The sequence below is a fragment of the Telopea speciosissima genome, chromosome 6 (genome assembly GCF_018873765.1).
Source record: "Telopea speciosissima isolate NSW1024214 ecotype Mountain lineage chromosome 6, Tspe_v1, whole genome shotgun sequence".
NCBI classification, from domain to species: domain Eukaryota; kingdom Viridiplantae; phylum Streptophyta; class Magnoliopsida; order Proteales; family Proteaceae; genus Telopea; species Telopea speciosissima.
This window is the reverse complement of record NC_057921.1, coordinates 53,799,711-53,817,759: the sequence shown is the minus strand read 5'-3', so window position 1 is coordinate 53,817,759 and position 18,049 is coordinate 53,799,711. Positions and strand designations below refer to the sequence as shown.

General features: G+C 38.7%; 1 protein-coding gene across 6 annotated transcripts; it reads left to right on the top strand.

The window, feature by feature from the left end:
- Positions 1–1,789: 1,789 nt before the first annotated feature.
- LOC122666290 (SUPPRESSOR OF ABI3-5) lies at positions 1,790–17,849 on the top strand. 6 transcript variants are annotated; one of them, XM_043862479.1, is made up of 16 exons: positions 1,790–1,885; positions 6,261–6,392; positions 6,607–6,647; positions 7,005–7,824; positions 7,935–8,006; positions 8,105–8,197; positions 8,310–8,389; positions 8,970–9,111; positions 9,920–10,007; positions 10,245–10,336; positions 10,416–10,484; positions 10,606–10,785; positions 11,382–11,571; positions 15,619–16,605; positions 16,904–17,100; positions 17,509–17,849. In XM_043862479.1, exons 2-16 carry the CDS (start codon positions 6,345–6,347, stop codon positions 17,686–17,688), a joined length of 3,279 nt encoding a protein of 1,092 aa, XP_043718414.1. In that variant the 5' UTR covers positions 1,790–1,885; positions 6,261–6,344; the 3' UTR covers positions 17,689–17,849. The 6 variants fall into 6 exon arrangements, with proteins under 6 accessions (XP_043718414.1, XP_043718413.1, XP_043718412.1 ...); XM_043862478.1 differs by having other exon boundaries at positions 10,242–10,336; XM_043862477.1 differs by having other exon boundaries at positions 8,967–9,111.
- The last annotated feature ends 200 nt before the right edge of the window (positions 17,850–18,049 follow it).

The following is an 18,049-nucleotide window of genomic DNA, read 5'->3' as shown; positions in this document are numbered from 1 at the left end:
TATTCTTCAAAATAGAGCTTTGCTCTCAAAGGTAGCGTGGAGACTGTGGGAGAACCCAAATTCCCTTTGTTTATGAAGGCAATATATTTCTCGAAGGCTGATTTCTTGGATGATACAAGCGCAAATTGCCCCTCGTGGGGATGGCGTAGTATTTCGGTGGGTTGAAATGTTCTTCTTAACGGGCTGATTTGGATAGTAGAAACGGGGAACAATATTGATATTTGGGCAGATAGTTGGGTTCCCTCCTCACCAACATTTAGGATTCAATATCAAAGACCCCAAGGATGCTCGCTATCAAGAGTCTTTGATTCGATTGACTTACAAAATCGAAAATGGAAGGAAGAAGTGTTGCAAACCTATTTATCCTTCTAATATTTAAGCCATTTTGAAGAATAATTTGAGCATCTTCCCTTGCGCTGATCGACAAGTCTAGGGAGGATCTCGTAATGGAATTTTTTCATTCAAATCAGCCTACCATTTATTATCAAACCAGAGAGACCATCACACAGTATCTCAAGCTTCTCCATCTCGTCACCATAAATGGGAAGATATCTCCTTTATCGTGTGGAAGAGAATTTGGCATTGTAATCCTATGCCAAAAATCAACAACTTTTTATGGAGGATTTGTACTGATGGAGTGGCGTCGGGGGAAGCATTACTTAGATGTCATATTAGCTGCAGAAGGTGTGGTTTTGTAACAGAATCAAATGATCACATTCTTTTCAACTGTCCTTTTGCTAAGGAGATCTGGTTTGGTAGCAACTTAGCATTCTCTATCCTGCAGGATGGATCTGCTTCACTGCCTCGGGTGCTATAGGATTGTAAAAGATTTAAGGAGAGAGGCTCAGGAGTTCTTCGCCAATTCTCTTTTCTTTGCTGGTATATATGTCTGGCCAGCTAGTGGGAAGGATTGGTCTCCTTTGGCCTTTGGATGTAATCAACAAAGCACATCATGCCTTCCAAGAATTTTGGGATATCAGTAAACCATCTCAGGTACAGAGGCAAGTCTCTTCTTCTTCTTCACATGTGGCTATGTCAAAGTGGAACTAACCCCTCTCGATGGCATTAAGATCAATTACAATGCGACTCTCCCCCTTGATTCCTCTAACGGAGATATTGGCTTTATCGGAAGAAACCATATTGGTAGTATTATCATGATATGTTTTGAACTTGTTTGTGTTCTCTACAAGTATGATTGACGAAGCTCAGGCGGTTCAGGCAAGTTTATTGTGGGCTACTGAAATGCATTTTTCAAATCTTCTAGTTGAATCAGACAATGCAAATCTGAGAAACCTGCTGATCTGATCAACTTTGAACTGCCCAAGCGACGTCGAAGGAGTGATCTTTGACATCCACACGGTGTCATCTAACTTCTCATCTTGCTCATTTTCTTGTATTCCTAAGGAAGTCAACTTGGTTGTTCATTCTCTAGCCAGGAAAGCCCTATCATTGGCCTGTAAGACAGTTTGACCTAATTCCGTTCTTTGGTTTCATGATCTCTATACTCAAGATGCCTTGGGTCCGGCATACCCCCTTTGCAATAACATTTTTTCTTACCAAACCCAAAAAAAAAAATCTCGCGGGTTATTAACATTTTCGACACGGCATATAGTTAGGCAGTTCCATAAAATGGGCATGATTGCCCCGCTTTCTTTATTTCTGTGTACCTAGGGTTAGTTCCGCCCACGGAGGAGGTGCTCTTATAAATTTAACCACATAGATTAAGGTAACGAAATTTATCATCCCTGCATCTCTCCGTCCCCCTCCCTCCCCCCTCTCACCCTCTCTTTCTCTCTCTTGCCCTAATTTTTGTTCCCCGCAGATCTATCGTTGACGGAGGTGGAGTAGAATTCTGTAGCGGTTTCGTGACTTGGAAGCAGTCAAGGTTGAAGCTGTAAGTTACATCTTTCTTTTTATCAATTATATAGCTCCTCAATTAGAATTTCTGCCCATCTACTCTGGTTTCAATTAGTTTAACTTTGCATATGTGATTATGATTTCCGCCTGTACGGTTTTATTCACCGGTATTGTCTTCCTATTGTTCCCTTCACCGATTATTTTTACAATATAATTTTTTTTGTTGTTGTTGGGGGGGGGGGGGGTGGGTGGGTATCTCTTTAGCATACATGCGCACATTCTTCTTCTCTCTCTCTCCGTTAGGTTGACTGGATATACCGAGTTTGAAGATTGGGTTTTTCCAACGGCTTCTAGTCCCAATTGAGAGCGGAGAGGAATTGATGTCAGTGAGGTATTTGTATATATCAAAATCGAGGGGGGGGGTTGTTTGATACGAGATGTTTTATTTCTTCCTTTTTAGCTGTAATCAAACTCATATTAGGTGAATCAAAGGCATTTTCTCCTCCAATTGCACCGAAAGTGATAACAGTACCTAGACATGAAGTTTTCTTTCTGGGTCCCCCCCCCCGCCAACCAAAAAAAAAAAGAGAATGTTTTAATGAATCTGGTTAGAGATTTCTCTATTGGTTCATTGATTATTCGTAGGAATGTGCTGGTGAAGGGGAAGGGGAGAGTTTCTCAGCTTATTTGATTCTGTGCTAGTTTGGTAGGAGGGCTACAGTAAGCTGGTTTTGCTGAAATTATGTAATTTGAATTGATAATATTGATTGCTTTGTAGCAGGCAAGTTGACTTGTAATTAGCATATTGAAATCCGTTTGTTCTATGGTGTTTTTGTTGTGCACAAGATTTGGATAATGGAACTGTGCTTGTCTTTGTCAATTCTGATGCTATTTTCTCTGAATCATCTTCCTAATATTTCTTTCCTCTCCCCCTCTTGGGTTTTATTGTTGGACAATGTAGCTCAATGAATACTTTAATTGGTGTGTTGGTCTTCCCCTCCCAAATTTCTTGAGTGCCTACAACGTCTTTATTGTTTTAAAGAATAAAATGAGAGAAAGCTATAGCTATTGTCATCAAGTGGATCACTACATAATCTGAAGTTCAAATTAAAATTGCCCATGTCCCGAAGAGATATTTAACCACATACAAAGGAATGTATACTCATTGCTTGAATTTATTGATCTAAGTTTCCACTTAAATGTCTTCTTTCCTTTGGAAAGGCCAGGATAGCTCTAATTTCCTTCATCCTATTATTTGGGCAAAAGTTTGCCCCTGAAAGCTAAAGGTAGGCTTAAGCTTCTCAGAGTCAAGGAATCAAATCTCGCTAGCATTGTCAAACTTAAATGTTTTTATATTTGTTATTTTATTTACTTAAGATATTATTCATAAATAAGCAAATACCCCTTAATTGAATCCAATAAAAATAGTTAAAAAATTAAATTCCAAAAGGATAAAAAGTCAACCATCCAATTCAAGAACATAAACTAGATTTTTGGCGACAGGTGAAATTTTCAACTTTTTAATGCTGGTGTTCTTCTAAAATCTAAAAATTTCCCAAATCTTAATATGATAAAACATTACTAAAAACCAAAAAGCGGTAAAATATTCATTTGTTTTGATATCTAAAAAATATTTTCATTCAGAGTGATTTTTATAGCATTCGCGCACACCAAATAAGGTTTGATCGGAACATAAGTACATAACTCTTTCAATATAATCAAATTTAAGCAATCTTGGATTGTTGGAAAGCTGGTTTTATGCTCTACCCAATACAGAAAGTCCCTCGTGTAAAAATAAAATCATTTGACTAGTCAAACTTCTCAGAGAACAAGAACATTTTAAATCGAGAACAGTTTAATTACTTATAGATAAGATCATATTTTCTAAGAACAATATAAACCAAATGTGAGATTAGGTATACCAAGACAATGACCAATTCCAATTACAGTATAAACCAAATCTATGTTTTGATTATTTCAAATTTCGTGTAGCTTGCTTCTTCAGTTCTGTTGTCGTTTAGTTTTGTGTTGATTTTTGATGACTTGATGTGGCTTAATGATGATTTTTGATGATATAAGATATATATTGTAGCATACTAAATAATGTTAGAAAAGAGGGGAAATTCAAAATAACACTTGGGCGCCTTGGTAACCTAGTGTTCCCTAGGGCGCCTAGTCGCCTAAGCGCTTAGGCATCCCTCCACCGCTTTGGGTTGCTTTGACACCTTGACAACTATGGCTTGGAATTTGATTAGATCAAAAGCTCCAAAAGTCTCTTTGCATAAGATTGTCTGGTTCAGTACCAATATATTTATAGACATAGTTTTACTGTGTGGGGAGCATTGACTTTGCCACTCCATACCCGGGAGTTCCTTCTCAAGAGAAATCTGTTAATCTCTAATTGCTGCCTCTCAAGAAAATGTTGAATACCTCTTCTTTTCTTGTCTTTTTCCTTGATTAGTTTGGAAAGGTATCCTTAAAAAGTGTTGGCTCAATCATAGAATTATCCTTCCCTTTCGGAGAGAATGGAGGTGGATCTTGAAAAAATTTAGTAGCAAATCAACCTGTGACTCCATTGGAAAGCTTGCCTTTGGTGTTGTGATTCATCATGTTTGTGGGAAAGAGATAAAAGAAGCTGGACTTCCTCGACAAGTAGTATTGAATTGATCTAGGAATCCATCACATTTGAGATCAGAAATAGATTTATTCTAATTCGTATTGCGAGCCCACACACTTTAAGGAACAGGCATCTTGCCTCTTCTTAGGATCTTCCTCTTATTCCCCCCTTGCATTTAATGTGTCATCCTTCTGATAGTTGTTTTGGTTCAGTTGTTTGGGGTTCCCTCCTTGGCCAGCCTGTTTGGCTGATGCGTTGTATTATGCTCTTTCTTTAATATTTTTTTTTTCATTCACCAAAAAAAAAGTTTCCACTTAAATGAGATGTTCATGCAAGTATCAATAATGATAATATATCTATTAGCAAGTCACTGAGAATCTCCCCCACTTGTCGACCACCCCATAATCCCCGGAGGTTACTTTTGCTGTAAGTAGATTCTGGAAATTACTTAGTGCATCCTGTTGAGAATTTGAGATCTGAAGGAGGCAAGCGCATGATGAAAATACACATATTATTGTATTGGAAAGCCTAATAAAATTCTGCAACTACCTAAAGGCTGTGTTCCCCAATGACCATCCATTGATGAATTTTATTCATAGGTATCCAGGCATTGATTTGTGCCGGAGAAGAGATTGCAATGGGGCAACAATGGGGACCGGTCCACTTATGTAGTCCATAGAATGGGAAATACCACTAAGAATGTCTTCACTGCGTGCTTATTGTGAACTTCATAATGATTCAACGTCTGCAAATTGTGCAAGAAATCCTGGAAAAGGTTAATGTTTTGATTATTCCTGCATCTCTCAAATGGCCACCAATTTCTAGTGATGTTCACTTTGTTCTTCTATGGATCCACCTTCAACTCCTTATCATGTCCATGGAATCACTTGGAACAATTGAGATGGGACCAAAGGGATATAAGGAACTGTACCTTAGTCTTATAGAAAACTACTGTAGATGAATAGGTGAAGAATGATCCTTTTATTGGGATGAATGCCTCACATCTCTTTTGTTCGGGATTATATCATATTTTCACTTTTTGGCTGGATTTGCTTTCAAATTTCTACCTGTTTAAAGCTTCTGCACTAAGTTAACAGTTGGACAATGTGTACAGTATGAGGCTTCTCTATTAGATGTGCTGATTTTCTACAGGTCACTGGCTCTGTGTTACTGTTGCTAACACCTTTCTTTTCTCATGGTCATGACCATTTATTTGTCAATCACAACTTAGAATTATAGTACTTTTCATTCTCATGGTCATGACCAGTTCTTTGTCAAGCACAACTTTAATTAGCTGGGATATTTTGTTTTCTATTAGAATCTGAAAAGTATTATAATTCTAAATTTATAAGTTTTGTATTAGCACATAAATGAGATGGTCAACTCTTAAATTTATTAAACAAGAAACCTGCAGATCGATATTTATATATATTTTTATTATCTGGCGTGGCAATTTGTGTTCTTACTGACAAACTTGTGATTGCATCCACTGAATGCGACGCAGTATCTCACACAAAGCATCAGTTTTTGTAGCTGGCTATTCTCTGGTTCTTACGCTTTCTGTATTGATGTATTTGGGTTGGCACTCTTTTTTCTTTTTTTTTGGTTACATGATGGTTGCAACTATCAACACCTTTTTAAAGTTTTATGTTGTGAGAGCTTGAAGATGGATGTTTATGGGAGGAATTTGATTTTTGAGGACTCCAGTAAAAAGGGTGGCCAAGTCATGAGATACAGTTCTTGGTTCATGTTGGCATAACTCGGTCTGTTTCTGCATCCGTTGCAGGAAAGCTTTTCAAATCCTGCTCTCGAAACTTCTGAAAGATCACCAAGGGCCTTGCAGGGGTAACTCCATTGGAGCTTACAAGAAATGGATCCTGGACGATATGTACTGCAGCAAGGATGGGATAATAACAGCGTAATTGTGGTTTCCTCCTTTAATCACCTATACCGGGATCATATACAAGAAATTAGGGCTTTTGTGTTTGTCCTCCATTTTTGTTGGCATCTCATCCTAAAAGGACAATGACTCTATGACAGAAAGATATGGGCCAGTGAGGCTATGGAATGGATTTGCCTACCCCCTACCATGATTATTAGTTGCTGACTTCACTTATTCTCTTGAATCACAGGCTTTGGAGGGGTATGGTTCATTGCATGAGCCAGACTACCGGTGAGTGCTGGCTGATGCTTCTTATGACGCTGGTATTGTAGTTGCTTTTTGGTGATGGGTATACTTCAAATGTTAGCTTAATCTATATTACTATTAGCCATGTTGGTAGGTATTTCATTGTGCATGCAATAATTATTTTCCTTAGATCTCTTGTATAATGCTGATCTTGTATCCCAGTTCCCTTCCCCCTCCCCCCTTTCCGTAATTTCTTTATTACCTGTTGATAGTTGAGAAAACTATGATGCTTTTGATGATAAAATTTTCCTTATTGATTAGTGTCTGCTTGTGTCTATTTGTTTGATGTTGTATTATATCACAGTGCTTTTCTTTTCCCTCCTACTTATATTCTTTTGGCAGGGTTGGTGGTTCATATGATGGTAGGAGGTTTCTGGATGAGGGATTCTCTAGGGACAACATCTATCCTAGGGGCACCTTTCATAGGGACATTCTTGAGAGGGATAATTGTCCACCTTCAGCATCTGTTGTTGGTGCTTGGCCTCAACCAAGAAGAGGTTTTGATGAAGAATATGCACTTATTAGGGAACCTAGGCGACATGACAAGCCATACATTGATAGTTTCCATGAGATGGATGGTTTTCGTGAAGCTGATAAGTATCGTGAGATTGATAGGTTTCAGGAAGTTGACAAGTTTCGGGATGGTTATCGCGGTGTTGACAGCTACCGTGATGTAGCGAGTTACCGTGATTATGGGTTTGATAGACCTGCTAGGTTTGGAGGACGAGATCGTGATGAGTTTGCAGCTGATGATTACGATTACAGACAACGTATTTCCCACCAGAGCAGGGAGGATAGTCGTGAAAGGGATTATGATTATGGTCGATATAGTTATGATTCTGATCATGACAGAGGTAGTAGGAGGGATGGTAGTTGGAGGAAGCGGGAGTCTCGTGATCGTGACCATGACCGTGACCGTGACCGTGACCGTGATAGGAGGAGTCGGGAAAGAGATCAGAGTCCGCATAGGAGGCATGAACGTTCACGATCTCAATCTCGATCTCGATCTCGTGGCCGTGATGATCGATTAAGATCAAGGTCACCTCGAAGTCGCAGCCATGGTCGAAGTCATCGGGAGGATAGCTATGATGACAGTTGGCATGAAAGGGGTGAGAAACGAAGGGATCGTGATGACAAACGACACCATGATCAGTCATCAGTGGTATGCTTAAAATGTCATCCTGTAGGCCTGATTTATTGTACTTTGGAATTTGGATCCCTTGTAGCTTAAATGGTTTGAGTTGGATCGTCCATTTTTGTCTTTTCTTGTAGGCTCCGTCAGCTACTGTTGTTGTGAAGGGTCTGTCACAAAAGACAACTGAAGAGGATTTATATCAGATTCTTGTATGCTTCTACATAAATTTAATGTTCCATATCACTTTACTCTATTTTGTTTCTTAAATTATTTCTTTTCATTTATGCTCAATTTCTATTATTGTCAGGCTGAGTGGGGACCCCTTAGACATGTGCGTGTAATTAAAGAACGGAATTCTGGCATCTCTCGTGGATTTGCTTTTATAGATTTTCCTTCTGTGGTACTGTTATTTCTGAGTTCCCCTTTAAGCAAACATAACTGAATACTTGTGCAACTATATTTTTTGATGTTGTTCTTTAAGTTGTATGAAGAAGCTGATTCTTGTGGCACAGGGAGCGGCACGTAAGATGATGGACGGAATTGGAGATGATGGTCTGGTCATGGATGGCAGGAAGCTTTTTTTCGAGTATAGGTACATGAACTTGAAGAGAACTAGATAAGCACAGTTTTTGAAGTGGCGTTACCATGACTTTACTCAGGGTTTATGTTCTCTGATAATTGATTAGCTTACTCAAAAGTTTATCATTTTGTTTTCCTGGTTTAATGTTACCTTCTTTATGTTTATTATCAATTGGCTTCTTTATGTGTATTATCGACTCTAGGGCATATGAAGTGGAGGGGCAACATCTTGTACTTTCTAGTTTTCTACCTTTGCTTCACTCAACCATAGATACATGTTCATTTATCAGTTTTGGAGTTCAACTTGTTTGTCTTACACTCGGGGGGAACTCTGCTTCTTGTTCTTTTCTACCCCCGCACTCCCCAGCAGTGTTTAATCTGTTGAAGATCTCTATATTTCCGTTTCGGTAATCCACTTTTCATTTGGTTACTGCTGTTTAGAGATGTTGTTGGCAATAATTGGTGCCATTTTATTTTTCTGCTTCGCTATTGATATGATCATTAGAATACTTTTCGTGCATTTCACATTGTATGAAGTATTTTCACCTGCAATTATCTTTTTTCCGTTGATTAATTGTTTTGTGTTACAGTAGCAAGCCAACCGGTGGAGCAGGTGGACCTCCTTATGGACAGGATAATGCAGTGAAATCTCATCATAGAATTGCACCACCATCTGATTGGATGTGCACTATTTGTGACTGTGTAAATTTTGCACGACGAACTTCCTGTTTCCAGGTTTATTTCCATCTTCCTCGCAATAATAAATTTCTTGTATTTTAATGCTTATAAAACCCAGCTCCCTTTTGCACAGCGTTTGATCTCATTTCTCTTGTGCATCTGAGATACAAAAATAGTTGGAATTGGCCATTTTCTTTTTTATCGAGTAAAAATCCATTCATCCTTTTCATTAGCTTGGGTATGCAGTCCGTTTCCCTTCTCCAAATTGATGCTTGGATATTATTTCATTATTTGACTAGTAAGCATCGAGGGAGTGATTAGAGAAATAAGGATAACAAGCATTTACTCATTAGTAATTGCCATGGTGAATGAAGTCAACAGACTTGTATTGTTATGATAAAGAATTGCAGCATTTTGAGGTTTGATTTGATATTGAGCTGTTTTTATGTCGTGGCAGGTCTAGCTAGACAGTTTAGATTTTCTGTTGTGCTGGTTTTGTTGATTTGATTTGCTGACGGATCTTTTGATGTGGGAATTTGCTGTATACTCTAAATGAAGAGTAATTGGTATTTAGCCACATGACTAGTAGCAAAGCTTATGCATGTGTTTTTTTTTTGGTTGGATTTTGTCATTCCAGATCTTGTGTGTTGAGCCTGTACGTTTTGTAATTTTTGTTGAGCATTCTGTATGGATATAGAGTAATCTGATATATTAAATATGTGAATGAAATTTTCTGTTGCCGAGTATGTAACTACATTAAGGGAAAATTACCTAGATCAACTAAATAAGAAAATAAATTACAAAACAAGTAGATCTAAGAAATTGTCCCCTATATTAATGTTATGTTGATGTTTGGCAAATGCAGTGTAACGAGCCAAGGACTGATGATGCTCCTGCTGCAGATATAGCGTCATCTAATTCCACACAGTTGGGAAGAAAAGGATCGGAGGCAGGTACTCTGTTGTTCCAACTGGAATGTAATGTCTTCAAGTGTAGTCTGATTAAATTAATCTTGAAGAGCCATCGAAATAGTTTAGTGTAGTTAACACCCAGATACCAGAAGGTACAGTCTAAACCCAAGATAGGTAGTGGGGATCCAAAGATTGGGATGATCCAGAGTTGCCAATCATGGAAAAGACCTTGCTGCTTAAATGTATGACAAAGAAGTAATTATTTTGATACTCCACCAGGGCCAACTCATGTTTTAGTTGTTCGTGGGCTGGATGAAAATGCTGATGAAGGAATGCTTCGGTATGAGTTCTCCAAACACGCTCCGATCAAGGTAATGAATTCTTGTTTGTCGTTTGACTGCTATATCTTGCTTATTATGAGACCTCACAATTATCATTTTGTATCCACAGGATCTTCGTCTTGTCAGGGACAAATTTACTCATGTTTCTAGGGGCTTTGCATTTGTTCATTTCCATTCGGTAGGTTTCTAACTGTCTGCTTTTGGACTCAAGTGAGCTAGCTGACTCCAAGTAATTAGGATAAGTCTTTGTTGATTGCAGTTGAACATCTGTTTCATGTCCTTCATTTCTTGTCTGTTAGGTGGAGGATGCTACCAAAGCTTTAGAAGCAACAAATGGAACAACCCTTGAGAAGAATGGTCAAATTTTACGCGTGGCATACGCAAAAAGCATACATGGACCAGGGTTGGGTGCATCTGGGGCTTCACAGTCCAGCAGCCTTGCTACTGCTGCTATTGAGGCAGCAACATTTGCTCAACAGGTTCTTCCCCCTCTTTCTTTCTTTTTGTTTTTTGTTTTTAAATTATAATTCTTTAAATTTCATTTATGCCTAAAAGGGTGCAAGGTTGTTTTAGTACATTGAATTCAAAATTTAAGAGGCTTATTTGGTCATTCCTTATTGGCGGCATCAATTCTTTGTAGGATCCTGTATCATATAAATTTTTCTTTATGCCTGGGATTTTTTCACAGTTTGTGTCGTTTGCTGCAAACTTCAGTAAACTGAGGCAACAAAGTTGCCTTGAATTTGTTGCACTTGACTTCTTTCTACTGTAGAAAAATACGCCCAATGACCAGTAGATCAACCAGCATGTGCTGAGACTCATGCTTTGCCGCTTCGTTTTTATCAGTGCCTTATTATCTCCATAGTCCTGTGTTTTCAAATAGATAAAACACATGTTTCCTAGACTTCGCATTCATATTTTTTGCTTTAGGATTAATTGAATCACATTCTTTCACAAGCACCCGCTGGCAGGAAGGAGGTATTCAGAACATTAGATCTTCTACTTTGTGAAATGTGCTCAAGTATGAATACAATGGTCCACACATAATCTTGATTTCTTTTTTTCCCCCTTCCAGTATGATGCTGTTGGATGGGCCCCAAAAGAATATAATCCAGATGATAAACAATCCACTGGTGGGCAGGAGCAAAGAAGTGGTGATGCAGGTCAAAAGGATGGCTCAGCCCCCCAATCTGGATTTGTATGGGATGAAGCATCTGGTTATTATTATGATGCCGCCTCAGGGTTCTACTACGATGGTAATACAGGTCAGTGTCTTGTTTAATTGCATTGATGGAGGCTCAAACCATCGTGCTTCATTTATGGTGTCTAATGAACTTCTGACTCCTCAGTTTCATAGATACAGTAGTTGTAGCTATAATTTCTGTCCCCTGTATTCCGTAAGTGGGTGGAGATTCATTTTCCTTGAGGTTATTTTAGTACTAGAAATTTTACAATAGACAAAGTTGTAATGGTAAGAATAATATGAATTCTTTGCTACCACGACTGCATTGCTGATCCATGGAATTTTTTTTTTTTGAAACTGTACCAAATTTCAGGGCTAATTATCAAATAATAATGAAGTAATGAATGAAAAATAGAGGTGGGAAATTAGTTCCAAAAACAGGACTGCCTATAGCAGCAGTTAAAGAAGAGAGGTTAGAGAGAAGAAGAATATGGGAGGAAGAGTATGGGTATGTAGAGAACACACCTGGAGGAGCAGATCTTAGAGTCGAGAGAAAAAAGAAGGCTCGCAGCAGCAGCCCACAACAGCATAAATCCTAAAAGAAACCTTATTCATTCCAATCTTCTTAATCCTTCATTACATCATGTATTTAAAGACTACAATCCTAATCCGTATCCAAAACTAAAACAGAATTTGTCTCTAACTTGAACTCAATCTCCCAATCAATAACCTCATACTCTAATAAAACTAATTATAAATAACTCAAAGACATAAATCCTTAAATCCTACATTCACTGCTTCACCTCTTTAGTTTGTAGGGGGTTTAGGTGGTGTCATGCTGTAGACGAGTCACTAAAAGGGTTTATTTTATTGAAAATAAGCTTTGGGTTGGGTCATATATGTATTGGGTACAATGCTGGCCTCCCTTACAAACTTATGTAGAAGGCTCAAAAATAGACTTAGACACTAAAAAGGAAAGGCCTAACCCAATCCTTAACTAATAAGCATAGTTGTCACATCGTCATGGCGATCCAAGTCGGTGGAGGGGTGTCATGTCGATATATCGACATGTCGCCGCCATGGCGTTGCCATGGCGATCATTTCGACCATGTTTTATTTTTTATTTTCTCTATTTTTAATGTCATTTAATATGCTATAATATATACCCTATAACATAAAAAATTAATATGAAAGTGTACTACTAATCTACTATGGTTTAATTCATGAAAGTGTAATATCCATTAGTGTATATGAAATCATGGATTATCAAATAATTGATAGCAATAGTCTTGCTGATAATAAAGTTGAAAAATCATGAGAGTTGAGATATGATTCATATGAAAGTGACTACAAAAGTAACAAAACAAAAAAACAATTTCAAGAACGTAATTTATATTGAGTGAATAAAGCTAATAAACAACCCATCTAAATAAAAAAAAAAATTGCTGATGTAAATATGTGATTGTGTATTAGTCAATAGTGTATTAGTGTTTTCTATTTGATGTTTTTTTAAATTTTTTTTATGTTAAGGAAAAAGCATTAAAATAAAAAATGCTTAAAAAAAATTATTGTTAAAAAATTAAGTTTTATAATTTGAAACAACCATGTTGCCGGATATGGCCATATGTTGTGGTATGGCGACGACATGGAGGCCATATCGGTCGATATTCTTACATCATCCATATCGATGGTCGATATGCCCACTTCTCCAGCGATATGACGCCATGACAACTATGCTAATAAGGTAACCTAAATTGACTAGGAAAATGAAATAATAAAGGAAATAGACTCAAAACAGGACTCTATAATAAACTAATGAAGTAAATCCCATTTTCCTAATTTCTATCCATATTTTTGGCTCCATTAAATTGGCCAATTACAAAGTAAACCCATGGGTGAGATGCCCGGGGTGGGATATCCAGGCTGAAATTGCCAACCCCAACCTTCCCACATCCCCTTCCATCGATTTTTGTCACCAAACCCTAATTCTGCCCTAGTCGATCTCAAGAAACTGTTCAAGATTGCTGGAACTTTCTCTACAAGTAGTTCATACCAATCTTTTGGATTTTCTTGTTGCTGCCTAGTTCAAGATCCAAGATCCATTGCCACTGCAGGGCTCAGGTCCCCATCATCGATTCTTGGAAGGAATCTTTCGTTTCAAAATCCTAAGTGCTGCTCGATCTTTGTTCTTCTCTATTCTGATTGGCTTCTCTTTATTCAGGAGATTATTTATTCTTGATTGCTGCTTCAACAGGTTACAAACTTGTGGGTTTATATTTATTACTTCTCTTATGGCTACCAATTTTGAGATCCCATTGCTCTCTTTCTTGTTCTTTGGAGATTTTTTATTTGATCCTGCCTGGGATTAGACCTATTCTGGTTCTAGTCTTACATTAAGTCATTTTGTTGAAGGTCATGAGGAGCCATGTTTAAGTGGATCATGTCTTCTTTCTGGGGAGTGTTGCAGTTGCTGGCAATGGTTATAGAAGTTACTGGGTGGTGTGGTGGGGATGGTGGGGGAGGGGGTTGTGTTGCTGCACTATCCTTTTTAGTGGTCTGGGATTTAGGTGGAGTTGTTTTTGGTTTTAGTGATGGTCGTGAGGAGCCATGTTAAGGTTGGATCATGGTTTCTTTTTCATTTTGTTTTTAAAAGTAAAAAAATTGGTAAAGAATTTACAGCAATAGATTGATACTGCTATGTTTTTCTCATTTCTTTGGATTTAGTTAGTGACAGATATAAAAAAGTATGAGAAAGAAAGAGAGAAAGGACAAGGTATTGCTCATCATGATTTTAGGGCTTAACTATCAAACCACTATAGATAAGAACTGTTCTGTTAATCGTAGACCAAACCATAAGTCTTGAACTCTATGCGTTTTTTCTAGGCCATGGCCAAAGCTCTAGGCACAATTCCAAAACTAATTCAAATTCCTGACTAAAGGATTGAACCCATTAACATACTAATAAAAACAGAAGAGAAAATTAAGTTCTACTGACTCTTAATTGAAGCCCTATTGTAATTGGGACTGCAACTACAACATTTCGAATTACTAGTTTAAATTAGGCCATGGCCAGAGCTCTAGGCACAATTCCAAAAATAATTCAAATTCCTAACTAAAGGATTGAACCCACTAACGTACTAATAAAAACAAAAGAGAAAATAGTTCTACTGACTCTTAATTGAAGTCCTATTGTAGTTGGGACTGCAATTAAAACACTTCAAATTGCCAGTTTAGACCAAATAAATGACCAACTAGGACTACTTAAGAAGACAAAATAATAATTAAAGAAACAGAAGAATGACCCATGTAGCCATGTAGGACCTACTAAGGCAAAGGCTAGAAGAAATGCTCATGGCTTGGCTAAATTTCTCCGGCTTGCATCAAGACAATCTCACTGGGAGATTGAAATCTTGCTTCATCAGTAGGTTATGGGCATTAACATTCATGTTTGTCAAGGTGTCGCCTAGTTGATGAGGTGCTCCTTTAGGTCCAAGGCATCCAGTTACCCTATGTGCCAAGGCACCCCGACTCAAGACCTGATGATCTTGCCCTCCATATATTATGAATTTCAGTCATTTCTCATCTCTACCCTTGTAAATATTCTATATGTAGACCTATATGATCCTATAGTTACGTTTAAAAGATGATATATACTAGAAAATATGGCTGAGTTATACATATTGTACTCATCTTGGGGCCAAGGCCAAGGATTGCCTAGGTATTAAAGTGGTTGGTCACTGTTGTGGCTTCCTTTGGCCACTGTTTTATTAGTGGTTCAAATCTCTCCCTGGACTCTCATGGTATAATATATTCAATCATCAACCTAATAGTGATATCTATATCTTGATCATATGGGGTTGGATGATATGATTTACTTGTCACTGGAATGATATATTATTGAAAGGAGGCAGTTTCCCTTCACCCATGATGAGTGGAGAATCCCTCGCCGGGGGGTTTGGGTGTCTTGGGATGGTGTTGGGAACTGTGGGGAGGGTATTATTGACTTCGTACAGTTGGGGGCAGAGTAATAATGACCCCTGATCATTAGATGGATATGTGAACCCTAGTGGCGGAAAACTCTCTGTATTGAAATAGCAATATCTTATTTTTTACTTTGTAAATGATGCAGGTCTTTATTATGATAGTAACAACGGAACCTGGTATTCTTATGATCAGCAAACTCAGCAGTATGTCCCTTGTGGTGATCAGAATGACAAAGCTTCTGGAAAGGCAGCAAATGAACAAAAGGCATCTGATGGTGCTAGTAACAGAAAAGTTGTGATATCTGCACCTGCTGCTACAATAACATCAAATGACAAGACTGCGTCATTACCAGATGCTGTCCAAGCTGCTGCAACAGCAGCTCTTGCTGCAGAGAAGAAAGAGAAGGAGAAAATGAAAGAGATACGGTTAGCATCCAAGAGCAGTATTCTTGCAAACAAGAAGAAAATGAGTAATGTTTTAAGCAAGTGGAAGCAAAGGAATAATGAGGGTCAGGCAGCTCGAGTTGTTCTCGATGACAGTCAATCTTCAGCTTCAATGGATGACAGGCCTAATGCTGTGGGGCTGTTGACTAAAAACAAGTTCAGAAGTGATTCTGTGCCAGCAAAGGAAAATACTACAGCCAACTTGGGATTTTCCTCTGCAGGTGTAGGCCATGGTGCTAATAACACGTTCACTACCCCAACTACTGCACAGACTGCGTCTGTAGTTTCTGAGATCAAACCACAACCTGTTGGTAATAGTTCGGGAGGCACAATAATGGGGGTGATTAGAGGATCTGGAAGAGGAGTTACGAAGTCAGATACAATGCATTCAGGTTCGTTTGGTGGGCCTTCTAGCCCTTCACCTGCTGTTACAGTCACTGCTGGGACATCAACAGTTAATCTAGAGACACCTCAAACTCCCTTCAGAACGGATGCATCTGCACTAGGTTCTTACGCACCACCTGCAGCTACTGGAAGTGGCAAGCGAAGGTTCTCTGAGCAGCCAGCTTCTACTCATAGGGAACAGCCTCAGACAACATATAGGGACCGCGCAGCTGAGAGGAGGAGCCTGTATGGATCATCGTCATCTATTGGGGATGATGTCTCAGATTTTGCACTTGCTGATTCAAGTAAGCATGTTTAACAATTTCATTTGGGTTACATGTTGCATTTGCTCTAGATCGGAGTACTAAATCCTGTGAAGGGTCCTTCGTTGCTGCAGAATAAACCCAAAACCATATTATGAATCCTTAGAGCTTGAGGCAGCATATACACGTGTCAATTTTAATAACCTACCCTAGAATGTGAAAATTTTGTTGTTGGAAAAGATATCGATCGACTGAGTTCACAGGTTCATTGCTTGGTTTTTCTCACTGAAGATTCATATTAACGTTGTAAGAAATGCTGTGTTTACAATGCTTTGTCAAGATCGAGATTTGACATTCAAAAAAGGTTCTCTACTGGAGACAAGTGCAATGCCTTTTCCCCCTGGGGTTGGAGGACGTGGGCCTGGAGATGTTACCAGCAGCATCCAGAGTTACGAGGTGATTTCAGCTGAAAAAGCTATTGATGAGAGCAATGTGGGTAACCGGATGCTCCGCAGCATGGGCTGGCAAGAAGGCTTGGTATTTTCTTCTATTCATCTCTTGTTTACCTGTTGAATTTGATTATAAAGAATTGTTTTGTTTACATGTTGAATTTGCTTATAAACATATCTTTTGAACTGCTTCTCTGTACCTCGAGAGGCAGGCAGATAGTGACCATTAACTGTTAGAGGTGGCTCTGTCCCTATTAACAACCAGATTCTGTGTCATCCAGGCTTGCATGACGGCATGATTTTATAGTGTGCTTGTCGCATACCGAGTTTTTTTTTTGGATGGATAAATATCAGCTTTTTAATTTGGGTTTGTTTATTGTTTCTTGGATTGGTTGGGTGCAGGGACTAGGGCATACCGAGTTTTTTTTTTTGGATGGATAAATATCAGCTTTTTAATTTGGGTTTGTTTATTGTTTCTTGGATTGGTTGGGTGCAGGGACTAGGGAAGGATGGGAGCGGCATAACAGAGCCAGTGCAAGCGCAAGGCATGGAACATAGAGCAGGTCTTGGGAGTAAGCAGAGGAAGGTGGAACCGAGCTTGGAAGTGCAGGCAGGTGACAGTTACCGAACCCTCATACAGAAGAAAGCCCTTGCCAGGTTCCGTGAGATGTCTTAGTACATCAAGCTACTTCAGTTAGTCCATGTGGAGCTCTTGCCCCTTCCTTTTTTTGGTTTCTATTGACATGCTAGCTTTCTAGCACACTGTAAATTCAAATTATTTAAAGCTTTTCAATTTTTTGTTGATTTGAGTGGAAATGAGCTGTTTCTTTTGTGAGCTAGATTTTGAAGACTGGCATCCTGGATCAGATCCTTCTTGGCCGATTCTGATCAGGATTGGACTGGTTTTGCTGATCCAGGCCTGATCCTTCCTGATTTTTTCAGTCAATGTGAAGACCGACACCAGCATTTTATCTAGGGCTATGTTCGCTTATTCCTGGGTAGGTTTGAAAGGGAAAATCATTGCCCAAAATTTTGTT